The sequence below is a fragment of the Oncorhynchus masou genome, chromosome 9, assembly GCF_036934945.1.
Source record: "Oncorhynchus masou masou isolate Uvic2021 chromosome 9, UVic_Omas_1.1, whole genome shotgun sequence".
Taxonomy (NCBI): domain Eukaryota; kingdom Metazoa; phylum Chordata; class Actinopteri; order Salmoniformes; family Salmonidae; genus Oncorhynchus; species Oncorhynchus masou.
Genome location: NC_088220.1, coordinates 22630800 through 22653966, shown reverse-complemented (window position 1 = coordinate 22653966; position 23167 = coordinate 22630800). Strand labels below are relative to the sequence as shown.

The following is a 23167-nucleotide window of genomic DNA, read 5'->3' as shown; positions in this document are numbered from 1 at the left end:
GCAAAGCTGTCATCAAGGCAAAGGGTGGCTACTTTGAAGAATCTCAAATATAAAATATATTTTGATTCGTTTCACACAATTTTTTGGGGACACACCGACTCGTACTGTACATCTGCATAGCGTTTCTGCTGCAGGGGAGGACCTGAGTGGATCAAGTCAGGGGCCTCGGAGGGGTCACTAGAGATATTTATACCCTGTTTAAACTTAATCCAACAGATCCAATTTGGCAACATCACATCCTCTGCTTTGTCTCACATACTCACAACCAGTATAAGCCATCATCAGCCCCTTCATAAATGGCCCTGAGTCCCTGTACTTCTACATATAGTTTGTGCACTCCTGTTGCGTCAAACTGTATGCGTTCTGGCAGAAGTCCATTCATTTCATTGGCCGGCAATCTGCACCGCTGCGACTCATCAGCTGGACTAGGTTGCGGTGCGTGGCACTGTGTGCAGTGTGTCGTGTGCGTTGGGCTTTTCCAACTTGTGCGTTGCTTTGCCGTGCGGTATCAGACACGGAAGTAGACTGTTAATATGTAGCGTGATTCTTTTTGTTGTGATGCGGCACATGGATTGTGAAGACCACCTAAAATGTACTGTAGGGCAATATAATGATGCAACCTGTGTGCATTCAGCGTTGTAGCCCTTGTTTTGTTCCAGGGCTGTTTTGAGGCCATTGTTAATTAATGACTTCAGTAAGACTTCAGCACAGTCCCAGGGGGAGCCAGGGCACTATAACTCAGTTCCACATTACTCCCTCCCAGGGACCAAACAGGAAAGCATCATGCTACCTTCACTCCCCACGCAGAGAGGCTGGAGGGATGAGGGGGGCTAGAGGGAGGAGGAGGGAGGCCCTGCTCAGAGCTCCAACATGACGAGGTCCACGAGGGCCAGTTCAACCATCTCAGTCATTAACCCTCCACACACACACACACACACACACACACACACACACACACACACACACACACACACACACTGGCTGCTATCCTTATCTGTGCTCGTGCTGTGAGGAGTAGGTCATCTAGTGGTGCAGGCAGCAGATCATCTGGTGGTGCAGGTCATCTAGTGGTGCAGGTCATCTAGTGGTGCAGGTCATCTAGTGGTGCAGGCAGCAGGTCATATAGTGGTGCAGGTCATCTAGCGGTGCAGGTCATCTAGTGGTGCAGGTCATCTAGTGGTGCAGGCAGCAGGTCATATAGTGGTGCAGGTCATCTAGCGGTGCAGGTCATCTAGCGGTGCAGGTCATCTTGCGGTGCAGGTCATCTAGTGGTGCAGGTCATCTAGTGGTGCAGGTCATCTAGTGGTGCAGGCAGCAGGTCATATAGTGGTGCAGGTCATCTAGCGGTGCAGGTCATCTAGTGGTGCAGGTCATCTAGTGGTGCAGGTCATCTAGTGGTGCAGGTCATCTAGTGGTGCAGGTCATCTAGCGGTGCAGGTCATCTAGCGGTGCAGGTCATCTTGCGGTGCAGGTCATCTAGCGGTGCAGGTCATCTAGCGGTGCAGGTCATCTAGCGGTGCAGGTCATCTAGCGGTGCAGGTCATCTAGCGGTGCAGGTCATGTAGCGGTGCAGGTCATCTAGTGGTGCAGGTCATCTAGTGTTACAGGTCATCTAGTGGTGCAGGTCATCTAGCGGTGCAGGTCATCTAGTGGTGCAGGTCATCTAGTGGTGCAGGTCATCTAGTGTTACAGGTCATCTAGTGGTGCAGGTCATCTAGTGGTGCAGGTCATCTAGTGGTGCAGGTCATCTAGTGTTACAGGTCATCTAGTGTTACAGGTCATCTAGTGGTGCAGGTCATCTAGTGTTACAGGTCATCTAGTGGTGCAGGTCATCTAGTGTTACAGGTCATCTAGTGGTGCAGGTCATCTAGTGGTGCAGGTCATCTAGTGGTGCAGGTCATCTAGTGGCTGTTGCCCGATATACATAGACTTGAAATCACTTTAATAATGGAACACTCGTCACTTTAATAATGTTTACATATTTTGCATTACTGATCTCATATGTACATAATGTATTCTATTCTACTGTGTTTTAGTATATGCTGCTCTGACATTGCTTGTCCAAATATTTATATATTCTTTATTGCATTCCTTTACTTTGGATTTGAGTGTATTACTGCACCGTTGGTGCTAGAAACACAAGCAATTCACTACACCCACAATAACATCTGTTAAACGGATATGTGACCCAATACAATTGTATTTTATTTGATGCAGATCCAGTGTTATAGGTCATCTAGTGGTGCAGGTCATCTAGTGGTGCAGGTAATCTGGTGTTACAGGTCATCTAGTGGTGCAGGTCATCTAGTGGTGCAGGTAATCTAGTGTTAAAGGTCATCTAGTGGTGCAGGTCATCTAGTGGTGCAGGTAATCTAGTGTTACAGGTCATCTAGTGGTGCAGGTCATCTAGTGTTGCAGGTCATCTAGTGTTACAGGTCATCTAGTGGTGCAGGTCATCTAGTGTTACAGGTAATCTAGTGGTGCAGGTCATCAAGTGGTGCAAGTAATCTAGTGTTACAGGTCATCTTGTGGTGCAGGTCATCTAGTGTTACAGGTCATCTAGTGGTGCAGGTCATCTAGTGGTGCAGGTAATCTGGTGTTACAGGTCATCTAGTGGTGCAGGTCATCTAGTGGTGCAGGTCATCTAGTGGTGCAGGTCATCTAGTGGTGCAGGTCATCTAGTGGTGCAGGTCATCTAGTGTTACAGGTCATCTAGTGGTGCAGGTCATCTAGTGTTGCAGGTCATCTAGTGTTACAGGTCATCTAGTGGTGCAGGTCATCTAGTGTTACAGGTAATCTAGTGGTGCAGGTCATCAAGTGGTGCAAGTAATCTAGTGTTACAGGTCATCTTGTGGTGCAGGTCATCTAGTGTTACAGGTCATCTAGTGGTGCAGGTCATCTAGTGTTACAGGTCATCTAGTGGTGCAGGTCATCTAGTGGTGCAGGTCATCTAGTGTTACAGGTCATCTAGTGGTGCAGGTCACCTAGTGGTGCAGGTAATCTAGTGGTGCAGGTCATCTAGTGTTACAGGTCATCTAGTGGTGCACCTCCCACAATCCTCTACACCCTCCCCGACCCCCTCCAATCACCTTCCAGAGTTCACTCTTTTACCACACAACCTCACACACTGACACACACGCCATATACTCCTTACTGTATTCGTTCTTAAATGAATATCTCATTGTGTCAGAGGGGGGTGAAACCCCCGACAGTGCATATAAAATAAGGAACACTGGATGAAGTTACCGGCACTATAAACAAGTACCTGGGTGCAGTGTGACAGGAGAAAAACATAAAGAAGCCATCTCTCTGTTCTCTTGAGGCTTGATATGACACCTGACAGAGGATCTGTCGCGGCAGGGTAGCCTAGTGGTTAGAGCATTGGACTAGTAATCGAAAGGTTGCAAGTTTGAATCCCCGAGCTGACAAGGTACAAATCTGTCGTTCTGCCCCTGAACAGGCAGTTAACCCACTGTTCCTAGGCCGTCATTGAAAATAAGAATTTGTTCTTAACTGACTTGCCTAGTAAAATAAAGGTAAAAAAATAAATAAAATAAATATTTTAAAAATCTGCTGGGGTTCTGTAATGTTCTCCTGAGGTTTGATATGAAACCTGACAGAGACGCTGCTGGGGTTCTGTAATGTTCTCCTGAGGTTTGATATGAAACCTGACAGAGACGCTGCTGGGGTTCTGTAATGTTCTCCTGAGGTTTGATATGGAACCTGACAGAGAAGCTGCTGGGGTTCTGTAATGTTCTCCTGAGGTTTGATATGAAACCTGACAGAGAAGCTGCTGGGGTTCTGTAATGTTGAAGTTGAAGATAATTGGAACATAAAGCATGGAGTGTGTATGTAATATTTGTATTTACAGTATGTGTATGCATTACAAGGGTGTGCACTGACTATGGATGAAGTCCGTCCCTCCCTGGCCTTACCCATGACGATGAGGGTGTAGTTGAGAGTGATACTTCCGAAGCCGTTGGTGACGCGGCACATGTAAACCCCTGCGTCCCCCAGCTCCACCTCTTTGATCTTCAGGCTCTTTTTTAGCACCCGGTAGCGGCTCCAGCCCGGGTGGACGTTACGCCCATCCTTCACCCACAGCACCAGAGGAGGAGGGTCACCCTCTACGGGGCACGCAAGCCGCACCGTCCGCCCCAGCCTGGCCGTCTGACACTCCTCCACCTGACGACTCACCCACGGTGGACCTGGAAGGAGCAGAGAGCGATGGGCAGAGTACGGTCATTGTTCAGTTCCACAAAATATTTTTTTTCTCTACAGCTTTCCTTTCTAAATATAAACCCTGTGTCATATTGGATCCACTGGGCTTCTGCCTCTGCATTGCTTGCTCTTTGGGGTTTTAGGCTGAGTATCTGTAAAGCACTTTGACAACTGCTGATGTAAAAAATGGCTTTTTAAAATACATTTGATTGATTTGCTGATTGGGATTATACTCCACAACAACTTGATCAAACAAACTTAATCATTTACCTCTCAGTTTATAGCTAATACTTTTTTGACTTATTCATCAGAGTTATTCGCCAGACCTGGGCATCTGGTAAGACATAGTAAAGTTCTGCTCATGGGTATTATACAGTAGCCTGCAGTGGACAGGATCCATAGTTGAATCATGCTCCATTTGCTATGAAGCTGGACAAGCTGCTCTATTCATACATTGGGGATTGTTTGAGTTTATTTTATTTTTAGAGGGACAGTGCACATTTATCAACGTTTCATAACGTAGTTTTCTTTCATATTTCACACAACTTTTCATTCCATTTCCATGTTATTGTATCAATGGGCCTTGTGTATTTGCTGGCTAAGTCATTTATATCAACTGAATATAATTCCACCATTCAAGAATAGCCAGTACTGTACACTTCATTTGCTGCTTAATTCAAACACATAAAGATGTTTTACTGACTCAGTCTATCACATGAAACATTTTATTCATTCTGTTGCCGCTGGCAACACAGGGTCAACTGACCTTGGGCCGGTGAGCCAGACGAACCATGGAAAATAAAATGGAATTACAAAGGCAGACCAGAGACCTGCTTCCCCCTAACTAACACTGGCCTGCCGTGTCTGTCTGATTCTGAGGGGGGCCCTGTGTCACCACTCCACACCACACCACAATCTGTACGTGTCCAGGCCCACAAACACAGATAGGCCCTGTGTGAGAAGGCCTGTATAGAACTGGGGCAGGCTACCCCAAGGGAACATTCCAATCAGCAAAACAAACCAACTTGGGTCCACCCAAAGTCCACTCAAAAACATAACCCTTCTCAAGAAGAGCGAGGGGCAACTTCGGGGAAGTTAAGTCAACTATTTGACGGGGAATTTCTTGCCTTCTTTCAGTACGGTCCTTGCGTGCACAACGTTCTTTTCATCCTGTTCGTTCAGCGCTCTGAGACTCCCATGAGAGCTCCGGGGTCCATTTCCTCTGGCCCTCCTGCGCTGCCTCAGAACTGGAGCCCGGTTATGTGTGTGTTGGACGGCAGTGCTCATTCATGCCTGGTACTGTCACATCCTGTAGCTGTACCAGCAGCTGCTGTGAGAACTGCCAAGATTATGGAAATTGAAAAATGATTTCTCTCTCTCTCTGCACTACACATCTATGTGTAGGAGTGAAGTGTTTTCACCTGGAGTCTACTGGTTGCCATCCAGGAAAGTGCCAGAAGAAAAAGCAGCAGAAAAAAAGTAAAGATTGTTTTGGAGACGGAATTAAATTACAGCACATTCCAGAATGTTAGACCGAGACGGTTTCACTGCACCAAGTATGGAATCAAAATTCCCCTGTCTCCACAAATAGAACAAAAGGTTGACCATAAAGACCTATTTCAGCAGGTTTGAATGTTAACACAGCATTCTGTCATAAACAAATCATTACATTGACCACTAATTCACCTTACTGGGAAAATGGCAAGATATGACTTAGTATTGTTAGTTGAAATATTGAAACAATATCTGGCAATATCTGGGTGGCCTCATTGAAACAGCCTGGCTGCCAATAAATCAGGCAGCACCAGATGAGAGTGAGACCAAGAGGCTGAAGTAAAGAGCCTTCCTTCTCCCCGATCTGATCCAAGAGCTTTGCTCACAATCACACACAACCGGGGAGAGGTGGAATAAAAGACAGAAGAGGAGGAGTAGAGTAGAGGGAGTCTGTCAGTCAGTCTGGTTGGACACACACACACACACACACACACACACACACACACACACACACACACACACACACACACACACACACACACACACACACACACACACACACACACACACACACACACACACACACACACACACACCTGCTGCTGCTGCTAAAGCCACCTGCTGAGAAACCCTGCAGTAGGAGATGTAGTCTTGTTGAGATGCTCCAGCTGGACTGAGACAGAGAGGTACCTGACTGACCATTGGCTCTATAGAGGCAGCTCTTTCCTAGACCCTTGCTCCTAGACCCATGCTCCTAGACACTTGCTCCTAGGCCCTTGCTCCTAGACCCTTGCTCCGAGACCCTTGCTCCGAGACCCTTGCTCCTAGACCCTTGCTCCGAGGCCCTTGCTCCGAGGCCCTTGCTCGTAGACCCTTGCTCGTAGACCCTTGCTCCTAGGCCCATGCTCCTCGATCCATGCTCCAGTTCTGGAAACAACATAAACAGCCTTCCTCCTCCCTATTGAAGTGTAATAAACACCCTGCCTGGTAGATCCCACCAAGTCCTACACCTGCCTTCTGAACCCTGCAGTGTGTTCTCTGTCCAACAATGACAGGGAGGGCCAAGTGTGGTAGAAACGGGGAGGGACACACACACACACACACACACACACACACACACACACACACACACACACACACACACACACACACACACACACACACACACACACACACACACACACACACACACACACACACACACACACACACACACACACACACACACGCACACACACGCACACCGATGTATAGCAGCATTGATCTGAAATTAATGTCAGCCTTTTTTCCTAATTTGTCTTGTTAAGTTTGAATGTCTTTCCCATTCAGTGTTTTTTAAAATCCAAGTTGCTGTTGAGCTGAGAGTGATACTCCATCAGCAGACGGGACATCCTGACAGACAGACCTCCCAGTGCCACAACCTACAGCAAACAACATTCCTACTTCCACCATTAGGAATGAAGGCCTATGAATCCTATTGATCCAGATAGGTAACGACATCAATAACAACAAAGAGGAAAGACATGACGTCCTCAGTGCAGTGGTGAAACTGTTACTGGTCTGGTTGTCAGAGGGATTTCAGTGCAACAGAATCCAAAACAGCTGGAACCAGCCAAGACATTTAATCTGTGTAAGACAGAAGGAGGTCACCTAACCTATGGATAACCAGGGATCACTTTAAAGCTCCACAGTGCTTGTACTCTCGTGGCCCACTCTGTTTTAGACATTTTGATAGGGGTTTTTGATTTCAGGGAGGATTTATGGGAAAGGGAGGCCGCCCCCGAGCCGCAGCCCCAGAGGAGCTTTGAAGCTGGGGCGGCCTCACCAGAGTCAGGAGGAAGGAGCTGGGCTGGTGTCATACGGAGAGCTTCAAACGGACCTCGACAGCGCTCTGCCTGGATAAATTATTATGGTTAAGGAAGTAGCAGGCCTTTGAGATGAGTGGGAGAGATAGAGAGAAACAGAGAAAGAGAGAGAGAGTGAGAGAGTGAGAGCTAGAGAGAGCAAGAGAGGAAGGAGAAGAGAGGGAGAGAAAGAGAGATTGGAAGGAAGATATTGGAGGAACCTGCTTGTTGCTGTGAGTAGAGTAGAATGGACACATGCAGATCGCCACATGCTCATCGCGAAGGACTACTGAACATGTGTCCTTCAGACCAGAACAAGGGAGAGCACTGCAATAACTTCCATCAAAGGACAGCTCATCAAAAGATCATGTTGAAAGAAGCTCTTCTGGGGTGGTGTCCAGACAGGCTGGTGGACGATACCATTACAGCTGGATTCATAAGAAGAGACATCGCAAGTATATGAGCAGCTTTCAACGGCAAGCGAGGAGAGAAGTCAAACACCACAGTGCTGATACAACGTTATCAGGCAGAAGATAGGCAGCCTTTAAACAAGTTCCTGCCAAGGTGCCATCCATCTTGAGTTTGATATTTTCTCATTCAGAGATCAACCCTGCTCATCTCTGTGCCCATATCCTGGCATGGGGGGGGGGGGCTAGGCAGAGAGGCCTAATGTAATGTTTGCCTTCACTGATAGGACAGTTAGACCAAACAGAGCCAGGTCTCGGTCTAGTGTGTGGAAATCAGGTTCCAGATCACCGGTGAGAGATTACACCTTTGGCCTGATGCGTGACATGGTAATGTATAGGAAAATGAGTCAAAGACAACAATAAGAGGGCTTGGTCAACAGAGCTAGGTAAACAATCCCCCCGTCTACCTCTGGTTCACCCCGGTGTCTGTCACTCCCACTCCTCAATCAAACACCCAGTCAGTCAACTCCTCATTAGTAGTCATTCCTGCATGCAGGCCTGCTACCTTCATATCTAATAACTTTGGCCCATTACTTAGGCAAATTCTTGGTCAGGCTATTTATAATGGTAAGGTCCCATCTCTTCTTCCCATTCCAAACTCTGATCCCTTTCTCAGTTGAGTGACGTCTACCTGAATACTCCCTACATCCTGAAAACCCTCATCCTTGTGTCTTCTGCCATCCCTTAATAAATATTGTTTATGTCTATAAAAGGGGTCCCCTGTCCCCACCTGTCCCAGGTCCAGCTGTTAGTCTATAGAGGAGCAGCTAGGTACTAATCCATCCTGTCATCCTAGGAGCCACACAACACTTCATCAATTACACTGAACAAAAATATAAACACAACATGCAACAATTTCAAAGATTTTACTGATTTTATGGTCCATATAAGGAGATCAAGTCCATTTAAATCAATTCATTAGGCCCTAATCTATTTATTTCAAATGACCGTGAATACAGATATGCATCTATTGGTCACAGATACCTTAAAAATAAAGTAGAGGCATGGATCAGAAAACCAGTCAGTATTTGCCTCATGCAGCGTAACACATCTCCTTCACATAGAGTTGATCGTGCTGTTGATTGTGGCCTGTGGAATGTTGTCCCACTCCTCTTCAATGGCTTTGCAAAGTTGCTGGATATTGGCGGGAACTGGAACACGCTATCGTACACGTCAATCCAGAGCATCCGAAACATGCTCAATGGGTGCCATGTCTTGTGAGTATGCAGGCCATGGAAGAACTGTGTACAGATCCTTGCGACATGGGGCTGTATCATGCTGAAACATGAGGTGATGGTGGCGGGTGAATGGCAGGACAAGGGGCCTCAGGATCTCGTCACGGTATCTCTGTGCATTCAAATTGTCATCAATAAAAATGCAATTGTGTTCTTGGTCCATAGTTTATACCTACCCATACCATAACCCCACCATCACCATGGGGCACTCTGTTGACATCAGCAAACCGCTCGCCCACATGACGCCATACACACAGTCTGCCATCTGTCCAGTACAGTTGAAACCGGGATTCATCCGTGAAGAGCACACTTCTCCAGGCTGCCAGTGGCTATCGAAGGTGAGCATTTGTCCACTGAAGTCGGTTACGACGCTGAACTGCAGTCAGGTCACGACCCTGGTGAGGACGACGAGCATGCAGATGAGCTTCCCTGAGACAGTTTTTGGCAGTTGGTGCAGAAATGATTTGGTTGTGCAAACCCACAGTTTCATCAGCTGTTCAGGTGGCTGGTGAAAAAGCCAGATGTTGAGGTCCTGGGCTGACGTGGTTACACGTGGTCTGGGGTTGTGAGGCCAGTTGGACATATTGCCAAATTCTCTAAAACCACTTTGGAGGTGGCTTATGGTAGAGAAATGAACATTCAATTATCTGGCAACAGCTCTGGTGGACATTCCTGCAGGCAGCATGCCAATTTCACATTTTAGAGTGGCCTTTTATTACCCCAGGCACAAGGTGCACCTGTGTAATGATCATGCTGTTTAATAAGCTTCTTGATATACCACACATGTCAGGTGGATGGATTGTCTTGGCAAAAGGAGAAATGCTCACTAACAGGAATGTAAATAAATTTGTGACCAACATTTTAGAGCAATAAGCTTTTTGTGCATATGAAACATTTCTGTGATCTTTTATTTCAGCTAATGAAACATGGGACCAACACTTTACATGTTGTGTTTATGCTTTTGTTCACATCCAAGACATCATCTCAATCCCATGATGATTTCATGGGCAGGTCGCGTTATTTTACTCAGTCTCTTCCAACACTCCACCTAGAGGTGTTTTGAGACAAGCTGGAGTTGACTATAGTGCTACAACCGTGGCTGTAAATGGACAGTAGAGTGTGTCTGTCATTACGCTGGCTTTCCTTGGTTCCCTCTCCGTCCATCTCACCCCACTAGAGCCCATCCAACCCTCCAGCTGTCTCTCAGACAGACAGCATAGAACTCAGTCTTGGAATCTTGGAAGAACACTCACTCCCCTACCTTCATAGAAAAACACACAGAAACCTGGTCATTCCTTAAATTCAGACCATTTTACATTTCTGGAGGGTGACGTCGAGTGTCTGCCTCTTTTTAGCTCTGGCATGTTGGAGCAAATGCTATGCCCGCTCCACCTCCACCATGGCAGAAGCTGGCAAGGGCACAAGGCCTGATCTGTTCGCCCTGACATCAGGCCCATGTGGGGAGGTGGGTGGGTGATTGTGTAGTATGGGCATGGGGGCAATGATGTACCCACCTCTGACTCCCCTCTCCATACCACCGGTCCGAACACACTCACTGGAGCAGATATAAATGTCCTTCTCTCCTTTCAGCGTGAATGGAATTCATGTGAGTCAGAGGAGGGAGTGATGGGGACTGGGTGCTCTATCTACACACTCTGTCTGAAGCCTGGAGGCTCAGGTTCCATAGTTGTGTTGTTTCCTATCAGATCTGGGCACAATGTTATGAAGGTAAGAGGACCCAACCCACAGCCCTGGCCTGTAGTCACCCAATGGAGGTGGTATGGGACTACGTGTATCTGTTCACACACAGGGTGGACCACCAGCATCTCAGACCACAGGGAAGGGCAACAATGCGCCAATTTTGCCCTCATAAACAGAGCCACAGCTCCACAGGGATTCTGGGTAATGTTGTAGAATGCCGGCCCCATCAGAAGTAATGAGCACCTGCTTATTAAACACAACCCTTTGTGTCAACAGTCCACACCGACAGACAGCTAGGGTCTCATGCCAGGCTCCTAATCCTGGTTTGGCTCTGGCTCGACACAGTATTTAATGTTTACATGTTCAGCTGTGTCTCACAGACACAGCTTGCTACCGCTGAGGCTGCTGGTCTGTCTGTCACTGCGTGATGTGCGTGCCAGAGCAGACTCGGTAGAGAGGGCAGGGAGGGAGGGCAAGGCAGGGAGGGAGGAAGGGCAGGGTAGCTTGGATAACAATAACCCAGACAAGAGCGTGTTGCACAGGGCCAGGGAGGGCAAGGCAGGGCTGCATAACAAGCACCCAGACAAGAGTGTGTTGCACAGGGCAAGGCAGGGAGGGTAGAATCGGAGGGCAGGGCATGGAAGGCAGGGAAAGAGGGATGGAGGGCAGAGCATGGAGGGCAGGGAGGACTAGGCAGGGAGTGAGGTGAGGGCAGGGAGGACTAAGCAGGGAGAGAGAGGAGGGCATGGAGAGAGGGGAGGGCAAGGTATGCAGGCAGGGAGGGAGGGCAGGGAGGAGTAGGCAGGGAGAGAGGGGAGGGCAGGGAGGGCAAGGTAGGCAGGCAGGGAGGGAGGGCAAGGCAGGGAGGGCAGGCTGCATAACATTCACCCAGACAAGAGCGTGTAGCATAGGGCCAGGGAGGGCCAGACCACTACTACTTTACACAAACATCAGGGGGGCCGGGTAGGCGCTCCATCTCTCTCTCTTTCATCAGGAGGGCAGGGTGGGTGCTCCCTCTCTCTCTCTTTCATCAGGGGAGCCGGGTGGGCGCTCCCTCTCTCTCTCTCTTTCATCAGGGGGCCGGGTGGGCGCTCTCTCTCTCTCTCTTTCATCAGGAGGGCCGGGTGGCGCTCCCTCTCTCTCTCTTTCATCAGGGGGGCCGGGTGGGCGCTCCCTCTCTCTCTCTTTCATCAGGGGGCCGGGTGGGCGCTCCCTCTCTCTCTTTCATCAGGAGGGCCGGGTGGGCGCTCCCTCTCTCTCTCTTTCATCAGGAGGGCCGGGTAGGCGCTCCCTCTCTCTCTCTTTCATCAGGGGGGCCGGGTAGGCGCTCCCTCTTTCTCTCTTTCATCAGGAGGGCCGGGTGGGCGCTCCCGCTCTCTCTTTCATCAGGAGGGCCGGTTGGGCTCTCCCTCTCTCTCTCTTTCTTTCATCAGGGGTCTGGGTGGGCTCTCCCCCTCTCTCTTTCATCAGGGCAGCCGGGTGGGCGCTCCCTCTCTTTCTTTCATCAGGAGGGCCATGTGGGCGCTCCCTCTCTCTCTCTTTCATCAGGAGGGCCGGGTGGGCGCTCCCGCTCTCTCTTTCATCAGGGGGGCCGGGTGGGCGCTCCCTCTCTCTCTTTCATCAGGGGGGCCGGGTGGGCGCTCCCTCTCTCTCTCTTTCATCAGGGGAGCCCGGTGGGCGCTCCCTCTCTCTCTCTCTTTCATCAGGGGAGCCGTGTGGGCGCTCCCTCTCTCTCTCTCTTTCATCAGGAGGGCCGTGTGAGCGCTCCCTCTCTCTCTCTCTTACATCAGGGGGGCCGTGTGGGCGCTCCCTCTCTCTCTCTTTGATCAGGAGGGCCGGGTGGGCGCTCCCCCTCTCTCTCGCATCAGGGGGGCCGTGTGGGCGCTCCCTCTCGCTCTCTTTCATCAGGAGGGCCGTGTGGGCGCTCCCTCTCTCGCTTTCATCAGGGGAGCCGGGTGGGGGCTCCCCCTCTCTCATCAAGAGGGCGCTCCTCCTCTCTCTTTCATCAGGGGGGCCGGGTGGGCACTCCCTCTCTCTCTTTCATCAGGGGAGCCGTGTAGGCGCTCCCCCTCTCTCTTTCATCAGGGTGCCGGGTGGGCGCTCCCCCCCTCTCTTTCATCAGGGGGGTCGTGTAGGCGCTCCCCCCCCTCTCTTTCATCAGGGGGGTCGTGTGGGCGCTCCCCCCCTCTCTTTCATCAGGGTGCCGTGTAGGCGCTCCCTCTCTCGCTTTCATCAGGGGAGCCGGGTGGGCGCTCCCCCTCGCTCTTTCATCAGGGGAGCCGGGTGGGGGCTCCCCCTCTCTCATCAAGAGGGCGCTCCTCCTCGCTCTTTCATCAGGGGGGCCGGGTGGGCGCTCCCTCTCTCTCTTTCATCAGGGGAGCCGTGTAGGCGCTCCCCCTCTCTCTTTCATCAGGGGGGTCGTGTAGGCGCTCCCCCCCCCCTCTTTCATCAGGGGGGTCGTGTGGGCGCTCCCCCCCTCTCTTTCATCAGGGTGCCTTGTAGGCGCTCCCCCCCTCTCTTTCATCAGGGGGGTCGTGTGGGCGCACCCTCTCTCTCTTTCATCAGGAGGGCCGGGTGGGCGCTCCCCCCCTCTCTTTCATCAGGGGGGGTCGTGTGGGCGCACCCTCTCTCTCTTTCATCAGGGTGCCGGGTGGGCGCTCCCCCTCTCTTTCATCAGGGGGGTCGTGTGGGCGCACCCTCTCTCTTTCATCAGGGTGCCGGGTGGGCGCTCCCCCCCTCTCTTTCATCAGGGGGGTCGTGTGGGCGCACCCTCTCTCTCTTTCATCAGGGTGCCGGGTGGGCGCTCCCCCCTCTCTTTCATCAGGGGGGTCGTGTGGGCGCACCCTCTCTCTCTTTCATCAGGGTGCCGGGTGGGCGCTCCCCCCCTCTCTTTCATCAGGGGGGTCGTGTGGGCGCACCCTCGCTCTCTTTCATCAGGAGGGCCGGGTGGGCGCTCCCTCTCTCTCTCTCATCAAGGGAGCCGGGTGGGGGCTCCCTCTCTCTTTCATCAGGGGGGTCGTGTGGGCGCACCCTCTCTCTCTTTCATCAGGGGAGCCGGGTGGGCGCTCCCTCTCGCTCTTTCATCAGGGGGGCGCTCCCTCTCTCCCCCTCTCTCATCAGGGGAGCCGGGTGGGCGCTCCCCCTCTCCCCATCTCTCATCAGGGGGGCCGGGTGGGCGCACCACCGCTCTCTTTCATCAGGGGGGCCAGGTGGGCACTCCCTCTCTCTCTCTTTCATCAGGGGAGCCTTTCATTAGCACTGTGCTGCTTAGTCCCATAACATTGTGTGACCTACGGCATTGAACCAGGGCCAGGCAGTAGTGGGCTCTAGCTGCCATTGAATGGGTGAAGCAGCAGAGTAGGGATGAAAGCCATTAAGGAGGCCCTTCCGTTGAGCCACAGGTTCTAAATGCCTGGAATGTTGGTGTTCTGAGAAAACCACAGGATTCTACAGAGAAGCCGCCCTGAGTCAATGGGAGAAACGCACAGAATGAGCATATTCACAGCGTCTGTTCTGTGACATTTTAAAAGCCTAGATTGTAGGGCTAGGAGGAGTGGTGCTGGTTGGTAGGCTCCTGTAATCCTCCTGGTTAAATGCTGTGTAATCCCACCTTTACCATGGGACAAAGAGACTGCCACAAAGCAAGCTTCCATTAGGAGGAGGGGCCCCACATGAGAACAAATTGGTCGTGACGAACACTCGGCCTGGTCTTGTACCAGTGCGCTGCTCCGACAAGCTAAATCCACGGGAATGGAGTGAACAATGGAAGGAGGGATGACAGTGGCTTTCCAATCTCTCATTCACTCCAAGGTACCCTCTCCCACCTGTGCAAACAGTGCAGCTTCGGGCTCAGGCAGGTAAAGAGCACACCCAGGGCACACTCAGGTTGACACCTCACTGACCTCCAGCAGAGTGGGGGCCTTCATCTAAACCAGGGAATGTTTGAACACCAGCCGCTCTCCTTCCTTCGTGTTTTAATGTCTCTTCTATAAATACCAACACTTCTCAAATAGCCATGCTTGAGCAATATGCTTCAAACCAAATGCAACTCATTAACTGGCTTGTTTACGTTAAGTTCCTTTCCCCTCACGCGAAACACCACAGATTTGTTTTAAGTGTGCACGCTTAACGGAGATCACAACAACAGAGAAAACTGGGACCTACTTCAGAACAATTCTCCTGTGGAATTGAAAAAAGATGGAGTGAGATATACAATATGGGGTTTGGCAAGCTGAATTCATGTGGACTGGTAAGAGCCGGACGTTAACACATTGGTGTGTGCTTCACTCACTGTGAGATCTGCCACAATGAACATCATGTTCCAATCTAATAAGAAGGCTTCTCCCTAATGAAAATGTGTTGGTTAACGAGCACTAGCTGTACGGAGCACTAGCTGTACGGAGCACTAGCTGTACGGAGCACTAGCTGTACGGAGCACTAGTAGCTGTACGGAGCACTAGCTGTACGGAGCACTAGCTTTATGGAGCCAGAGAACACAGTCAGGAGCATAAGCCAAGCTGTCAGTTTCCAGGCCAAAAATGAAGAGAGAATGTAAAAACAACCGTAATATGAGAAAGGTGGGCTTGTGTTAACTCTGAATGGGATCATGTGTGTGTTATGTGTATAATACCTGACATATTGGCCTTTAGCAGGGTCATCTTGGTGGACAACAGGCTTCAATAGGTCCACAGTAATGGTCTGAGTTTCCTTCATCTACACAATTGACAAAAAACTCAGTTGTCTTCTAAGCTTGACCCATGAGTCATAATCTAAAAACATCATTAACATTAGCACTACATTATATCCTGGCTGACATCAGTCATTCTCCTGGCACACCAAGCCCTCCTGGTATCCCTCCGCATTACCTGTGTCTTCAGGCTGTCTACAAGACAGGGCAGCAGGATAGCAGTCAGAGGAGAGCCAGCTCTGGCTACAGCTCTTGTTTGTGTCTTCAGACGCTGTCAGGTCCTCGATGCGAAGCCCAGGCGGCACCTGATACTGTTTAACTGTGTGCACACCTTCAAACAGGACCCTGCACATAATCAGACAGCCAGCTGGAAGAGGGACTAGCAAATAGCACTCAGATGGATCAGGCAAGAGATGAACATGGAAGATATTCTGAAGATAGGGGAAATACCATAAGAGAATGGACAGAACAGTGTGGACTCAAAACAGATATTATTACAATAATACGTTTCAAAAGACAAGTTTGCAGCCGCCTGCAATCCTTCTAACGTACCTCAAACATACTGGGATATGAGGCCTTCAGTGTTTATTTCTAAACAAGTTGTAACCAGGAAACTTAAAGAAACTTAAGTCCAGGATTCAATCCATCCTCCACCCTCCTGACAAGTGGATTTGTGCCACGCTGCTGGCCATCAGAGGCTGAAGAGGCCAGTCCAATCTCCAGTCCCCATGGTGCCAGTCAGTCCCCTTGCTCCAGTCAGTCCCCTTGCTCCAGTCAGTCCCCTTGCTCCAGTCAGTCCCCTTGCTCCAGTCAGTCCCCTTGCTCCAGTCAGTCCCCGTGGCTCCAGTCAGTCCCCTTGCTCCAGTCAGTCCCCGTGGCTCCAGTCAGTCCCCTTGCTCCAGTCAGTCCCCTTGCTCCAGTCAGTCCCCTTGCTCCAGTCAGTCCCCTTGCTCCAGTCAGTCCCCTTGCTCCAGTCAGTCCCCTTGCTCCAGTCAGTCCCCGTGGCTCCAGTCAGTCCCCTTGCTCCAGTCAGTCCCCTTGCTCCAGTCAGTCCCCTTGCTCCAGTCAGTCCCCGTGGCTCCAGTCAGTCCCCATGGTGCCAGTCAGTCCCCTTGCTCCAGTCAGTCCCCTTGCTCCAGTCAGTCCCCTTGCTCCAGTCAGTCCCCTTGCTCCAGTCAGTCTCCGTGGCTCCAGTCAGTCCCCGTGGCTCCAGTCAGTCCCCGTGGCTCCAGTCAGTCCCCTTGGCTCCAGTCAGTCCCCGTGGCTCCAGTCAGTCCCCGTGGCTCCAGTCAGTCCCCTTGGCTCCAGTCAGTCCCCAGTCAGTCCCCGTGGCTCCAGTCAGTCCCCATAGCTCAGCAGAGCCTGTATAATCAGCAGCCTGGCTGTGTGCCTATCAGCTGAACCCGATCTCCTATTTATTCATTACATTGTTACAAGGTTGTTTAGGGGCCTTGATTGGCCAGAAGGCCTTGTTGTGCTGTGAGGTCTCTGGGAGGAGAGGCCATGGCACAAACACTCCCTCACTGACACTGTGCAGTATGCAACTATGTCTCATTTAACACTAACTACACTCCTCAAAATCATTTTCAGGTTGAGAGGCTAAAGCGCAAGGTGGGTTCTTTGATGTATGTCCAAGACAACAAAAAGAAAAAAGAACAAACATGACTGTCACTGCGTTGGAGAAAGTAACCGTTTCTTCAGAGTTCTGTACCGCTGAGTGGAGGTACTAATTAAACAACTTCCTATTTATTAGCTTTGGGTACGGTCTGGTTGACTTGGAGCTTTAAATCAGCTCAGATCCAATCTCCAAGCCCATCTGAACATGTCGGTCCGGCAGATGGCTGGCTGGTCCTGGAGCTGTGATAGCTGGCACAGAGCCATGGACGCTGGGTGAGAGTGGCTGAGCATCGGGGCACTGAACTGGGTTGGGCTGGCAGTGGCAGATAGACGAGGTAGAGCCTTAGTGTCTGGGGGTCAATGTTAATTTATTTATTTTTTATTTTACCTTTATTTAACTAGGCAAGTCAGTTAAGAACAAATTCGTATTTTCAATGACGGCCTAGGATCAGTGGGTTAACTGCCTGTTCAGGGGCAGAACGACAGATTTGTACCTTGTCAGCTCGGGGGTTTGAACTTGCAACCTTCCGGTTACTAGTCCAACGCTCTAACCCTAGGCTACCCTGCCGCTACTTCTTTCCAATCCAGACACCACAAAGAGCCAGTGAGAAACAGGAACTCTCTCGACGCACCAGGGAGAGGAGGAACAAGAACACTCCACAACCTGGCTGTGTTCACACTTTATCTTCGCTGGCTGGTGTGTGGAGCGTATCTATGCTAGCCCACCCAGTGATGTGCCTGCTCCTGCAGCATCATTCTTCATTCATTGAGGGCCAGCCAGCATGGACTTGGTATTTCTCAGCGGTCAATGGCATACATGTTGCCTGGACTTCCTTTCGTGAGCCCTGCTCAGTCTCGGGAGTCATAACTATGATTAGTGGAGGATTCATACTGTGAACAAGGGGAAACTGAATTTTGGATTAAACCCACATGGTGAAACTGTGAACACTGTATGATAACAGTTATGTCAAGCACACTCATACACAAAAGTAGAAGCCCTTCAAAAACACCAAACTCTCTCTTGTGGGAAAATAAATACTTGAATGCATGACACTGACACTGTAGAACATTTCAATGAAATGAGGATTGTGAACTCATGATCTGACCCACCAGAATAACAAGAGGTATTTGAATATCAGGCCAGCAAGGGACAATACATAACGGAGACAAAACCCAATAGGCTGCATCCCTCACCTGGATCAAAACCAGTACTTTACAATGAACCTGTTCCCGTTCCAAACATCCCGCATAGCACCTCTCTCTACACTGCCAGAGAGAGACACACACGTTTCCCAACGTCCTGGGCTCTGACATGACATTCCTAGGATGACTCAGACAAGGCAGAAAGGAAAGGAGCAATCCAACGACAACAGAGTGTTTTCCCTTTTACCACCCACCCACCCATTCCAGCGCACGCACACACACGCACACGCACACACACACACAGTGTGAGAGGAGTGCAGTGAACAGACACAAGGATCAACAGAGATAACAATGGACTGACTAATCCACAGAATAAGGTCAAGATTTGATTTGCCCAGCAGTCTTGTGGTGGCCTCTCTCTCTGAATGTCATCAGGTAGCTTTAGTCAGAGCCCAGCAGTCTCTCTCTGAATGTCATCAGGTAGCTTTAGTCAGAGCCCAGCAGTCTCTCTCTGAATGTCATCAGGTAGCTTTAGTCAGAGCCCAGCAGTCTCTCTCTGAATGTCATCAGGTAGCTTTAGTCAGAGCCCACTTGGATGATGATATCACACTGAAACCCTGAGACACAATAGTGAGAATTCTACAGTAAGGAAGGTATGTCAACTTCAGAAACATATCACAGGTGTCATACTGAACTGAATAAAAAGGTTTAAAAACAGTCAAATCCTTATACCTAATATTGACACTCAAATCAACATTTAGTCAATTAATTTCAACATTAATATCCAAAGGGAATTCAAATAGGCCATACCCATCCAATGAGATATAATGAAATACAAAATGAAATGTTGCTTCAAATTAAACAAACAATAATCATTCACTTTGGACTGTGCTTGTTTCCTGAATTGAGTTTTTATTTCCTGACATTCTGGTAACATGTCAGGGCCAGTGACCCTGCGTCAGCAGGGTAGACTAGAGGATCACAGAGGCCAGACCAACAGCGCAATTCTGGGGATATCGTGGACGACAGGAAAAGGAGGGCCGAGCCCGCCCCCATTCTCATCGAGGGAGCTGTAGTGGAGCAGGTTGAAAGTTTCAAGTTCCTTGGTGTCCCCATCACCAACAAACTATCATGGTCCATACATGCCGTGAAGAGGGCACGAAAACACCTATTCTCCTTCAGGAGACTGAAAAGATTTGGCATGGGTCATCAGATCCTCAAAAGGATTTATATAGCTGCAACATCAAGAGCATCCTGACTGGTTGCATCACTGTTTGGTATGGCAAATGCTCGGCCCCAACCACAATGAGCTACAGAGGGTAGTGTGTATGGCCCAGTACATCACTGGGGCCAAGCTTCCTGCCATCCAGGACCTCTATAGCCCTAAAAATGGCCAAAGACTCCAGCCACCCAAGTCATAGACTGTTCTCTCAGCTACCGCATGGGAAGCAGTACCAGAGCACCAAAAAGCTTCTAAACAGCTTCTAGCCTCCAATCAAATGGCTACCCGGAATATTTGCATTGACCCCCCCCCCCTTTTTTTTAAGCCTCTGCTACTCGCTATTTATTATATATTATCTATGCATAGTCACTTTACCCCTATCTACATGTACATATTACCTTAATTACCTTGACTAACCTGTACCCCGGCACATTGACTCAGTACCGGTACCCCCTGTATATAGCCTCGTTAATTGTTGATCTTTTATTTTATACTTTAGTTTACTTAGTAAATATTTTTTCTTCACTCTTATTATTTTTAAAATTACATTGTTAGTTTAGGGATTGTAAGTAAGCATTTCACAGTATTCGGTGCATGTGACAAATAAAATTAGATTTGAAATGTCAGTGCCAGTGGCCTTGAGTCTACTAGAGTCAGCAGGGTAGACTACAGAGGCCAGGATCACAGAGGCCAGACCATCAGCTCCTCTCTGCTCCGTATAAAGCAACACTTGTTCCCCTGGTTTACCCACACAGCCCAGCAGATGTCATCAGCCCTGCTTTGATATACGTTAACGGCTTTCAACTTGGCAGGAGATACAAACTTAGGTACCTCTATATTTCCACAGCAACTCCAAGAAAAGGCATGCTTGCTCTCTGACAGCCTCCTTCCTCCACTGATGAAAACTGGGTTGCTTCAAAAGCCACATTTATGTGCAGCCCCGTGGTCTGTAAACACAGCGCAGGCCACTCTCTTTGGGTGAGCAGTTATTCATTAAACAGATTTACCACTGAGAGGATTTTTTCTGGACCTTACAGTAAATTTCAATGTGCGATTGGAAGTAGAGTAAACATAATTGTTAATAAAAAAAACTATTTGCTGAGAATAATTACAGTTGAAGTCAGAAGTTTACATACACTTTAGCCAAATATATTTAAACTCAGTTTTTCACAATTCCCAACATTTAATCCTAGTAAACATTCCTGGTCTTAGGTCAGTTAGGATCACCACTTTATTTAAGGAATGTGAAATGTCAGAATAATAGTAGAGAGAATGATTTCAGCTTTTATTTATTTCATCACATTCCCAGTGGGTCAGAAGTTTGCATACACTCAATTAGTATTTGGTAGCATTGCCTTTAAATTGTTTAACTTGGGTCAAATGTTTTGGGAAGCCTTCCACAAGCTTCCCACAATAAGTTGGACGAATTTTGGCCCATTCCTCCTGACAGAGCTGGTGTAACCGAGTCAAGTTTGTAGGTCTCCTTGCTCGCACACGCTTTTTCAGTCATACCCACAAATTTTCTATAGGATTGAGGTCAGGGCTTTGTGATGGCCATTCCAATACCTTGACTTTGTTGTCCTTAAGCCATTTTGCCACAACTTTGGAAGTATGCTTGGGGTCATTGTCCATTTGGAAGACCCATTTGCGACCAAGCTTTACCTTCCTGACCAATGTCTTGAGAGGTTGCTTCAACATATCCACATAATGTTCCTGCCTCATGATTCTATCTATTTTCTGAAGTGCACCAGTCCCTCCTGCAGCAAAGCACCACCACAACATGATGCTGCCACCCCCGTGCTTCACGGTTGGGATGGTGTTCTTCAGCTTGCAAGCCTCCCCCTTTTTCCTCCAAACATAACGATGGCCATCATGGCCAAACAGTTCTATTTTTGTTCCATCATACCAGAGGACATTTCTCCAAAAAGTACAATTTTTGTCCCCATGTGCAGTTGCAAACCGTAGTTTGGCTTTTTTATGGCGGTTTTGGAGCAGTGGCTTCTTCCTTGCTGAGCAGCCTTTCAGGTTATGTCAATATAGGACTCGTTTTACTGTGGATATAGATACTTTTGTACCTGTTTCTTTCAGCATCTTCACAAGGTCCTTTGCTGTTGTTCTGGGATTGATTTGCACTTTGTAACAGTTTTCGTCCTCCTCTTCTGAGGAGGAGTAGGAAGGATTGGACCAATACGCAGCGTGGTAAGTGTCCATAATATAATTTTAATGAAATATAACTGAACACAGAAAACAAAAGAATAAGAGAATAAATGGAAACCGACACAGTCCGGTATGGAGCAATCACTGACAGGTAAAAATAATCACCCACAACCAACATGGGGAAAACAGACTACCTAAGTATGATTCTCAATCAGAGACAACGATCGACAGCTGCCTCTGATTGAGAACCATACCAGGCCAAACACAGAAATACAACATAGAAAAAAGAACATAGACTACCCACCCCAACTCACTCCCTGACCAAACTAACACAAAGACATAATAAAGGAACTAAGGTTAGAACGTGACACACTTTTCACACCAAAGTATGGTCATCTCTAAGAGACGGAACACGCCTCCTTCCTGAGCAGAATGACGGCTGCATGGTCCTATTGTGTTTATTCTTGCGTACTATTGTTTGTACAGATGAACATGGTACCTTCAGGTGTATGGAAATTGCTCCCCAAGGATGAACCAGACTTGTGGAGGTCTACAATTTTATTCTGAGGTCTTGGCTGATTTCTTTTGGTTTTTTCCATGATGTCAAGCAAAGAGGCACAGAGTTTGGAGATTGGATGTATTTCAAGGCCTCAGGTACACCTCCAATTGACTCAAATGATGTCAATTAGCCTATCAGAAGCTTCTAAAGCCATGACATAATTTTCTGGAATTTTCCAAGCTGTTTAAAAGGCACAGTCAACTTAGTGTATGTAAACTTCTGACCCACTGGAATTGTGATACAGTGAATTATATATAAGTGCAATAATCTGTCTGTAAACAATTGTTGGAAAAATGACTTGTGCCATGCACAAAGTAGATGTCCTAACTGACTTGCCAAAACTATATTTTGTTAACAAGAAATGTGTGCATTAAACGAGTTTTAATGACTCCAACCAAAGTGTATGTTCACTTCCGACTTCAACTGTAGGTTAAACAAATGAATAATAATAAAATAAAATAAAAAAATTTATATACTGAACAACAATATAAATGCAACATGCAACAATTTCAAAGACTTTACTGAGTTACAATTCATATGAGGAAATCAGTCAATTGAAATAAATTCATTAGGCCCTAATCTATGGATTTCAGTTGACTGGGAATACAGATATGCATCAGTTGGTCAAAGATAGCTTACAGAAAATGGGCCTAACAATGGGCCTCAGGATCTCGTCACTATTTCTGTGCATTTAAATGGCCATCGATAAAATGCAATTGTGTTTGCTGTCCGTAGTATGCCTGCCCATACCATAATCCCACCTCCACCATGGGGCATACAATGTCGACATCAGCAAACCACTCACCCACACAAAGCCATA

General features: G+C 48.6%; 1 protein-coding gene across 4 annotated transcripts in view; it reads right to left on the bottom strand.

Annotated features, from left to right (window-relative positions):
• LOC135545688 (fibroblast growth factor receptor-like 1) overlaps nt 1–23167 on the bottom strand; it is a 52871-nt gene that overhangs the window by 26125 nt on the left and 3579 nt on the right. For 3 of the 4 annotated variants that reach the window (XM_064973481.1, XM_064973480.1, XM_064973482.1), the window contains one exon: nt 3936–4208. In XM_064973481.1, coding sequence (XP_064829553.1) covers nt 3936–4208 — 273 coding nt within the window. Of the gene's footprint in view, nt 1–3935; nt 4209–15592; nt 15676–15827; nt 15983–23167 lie in introns of those variants that run through there. The other variant, XM_064973483.1, reaches the window with a different exon arrangement.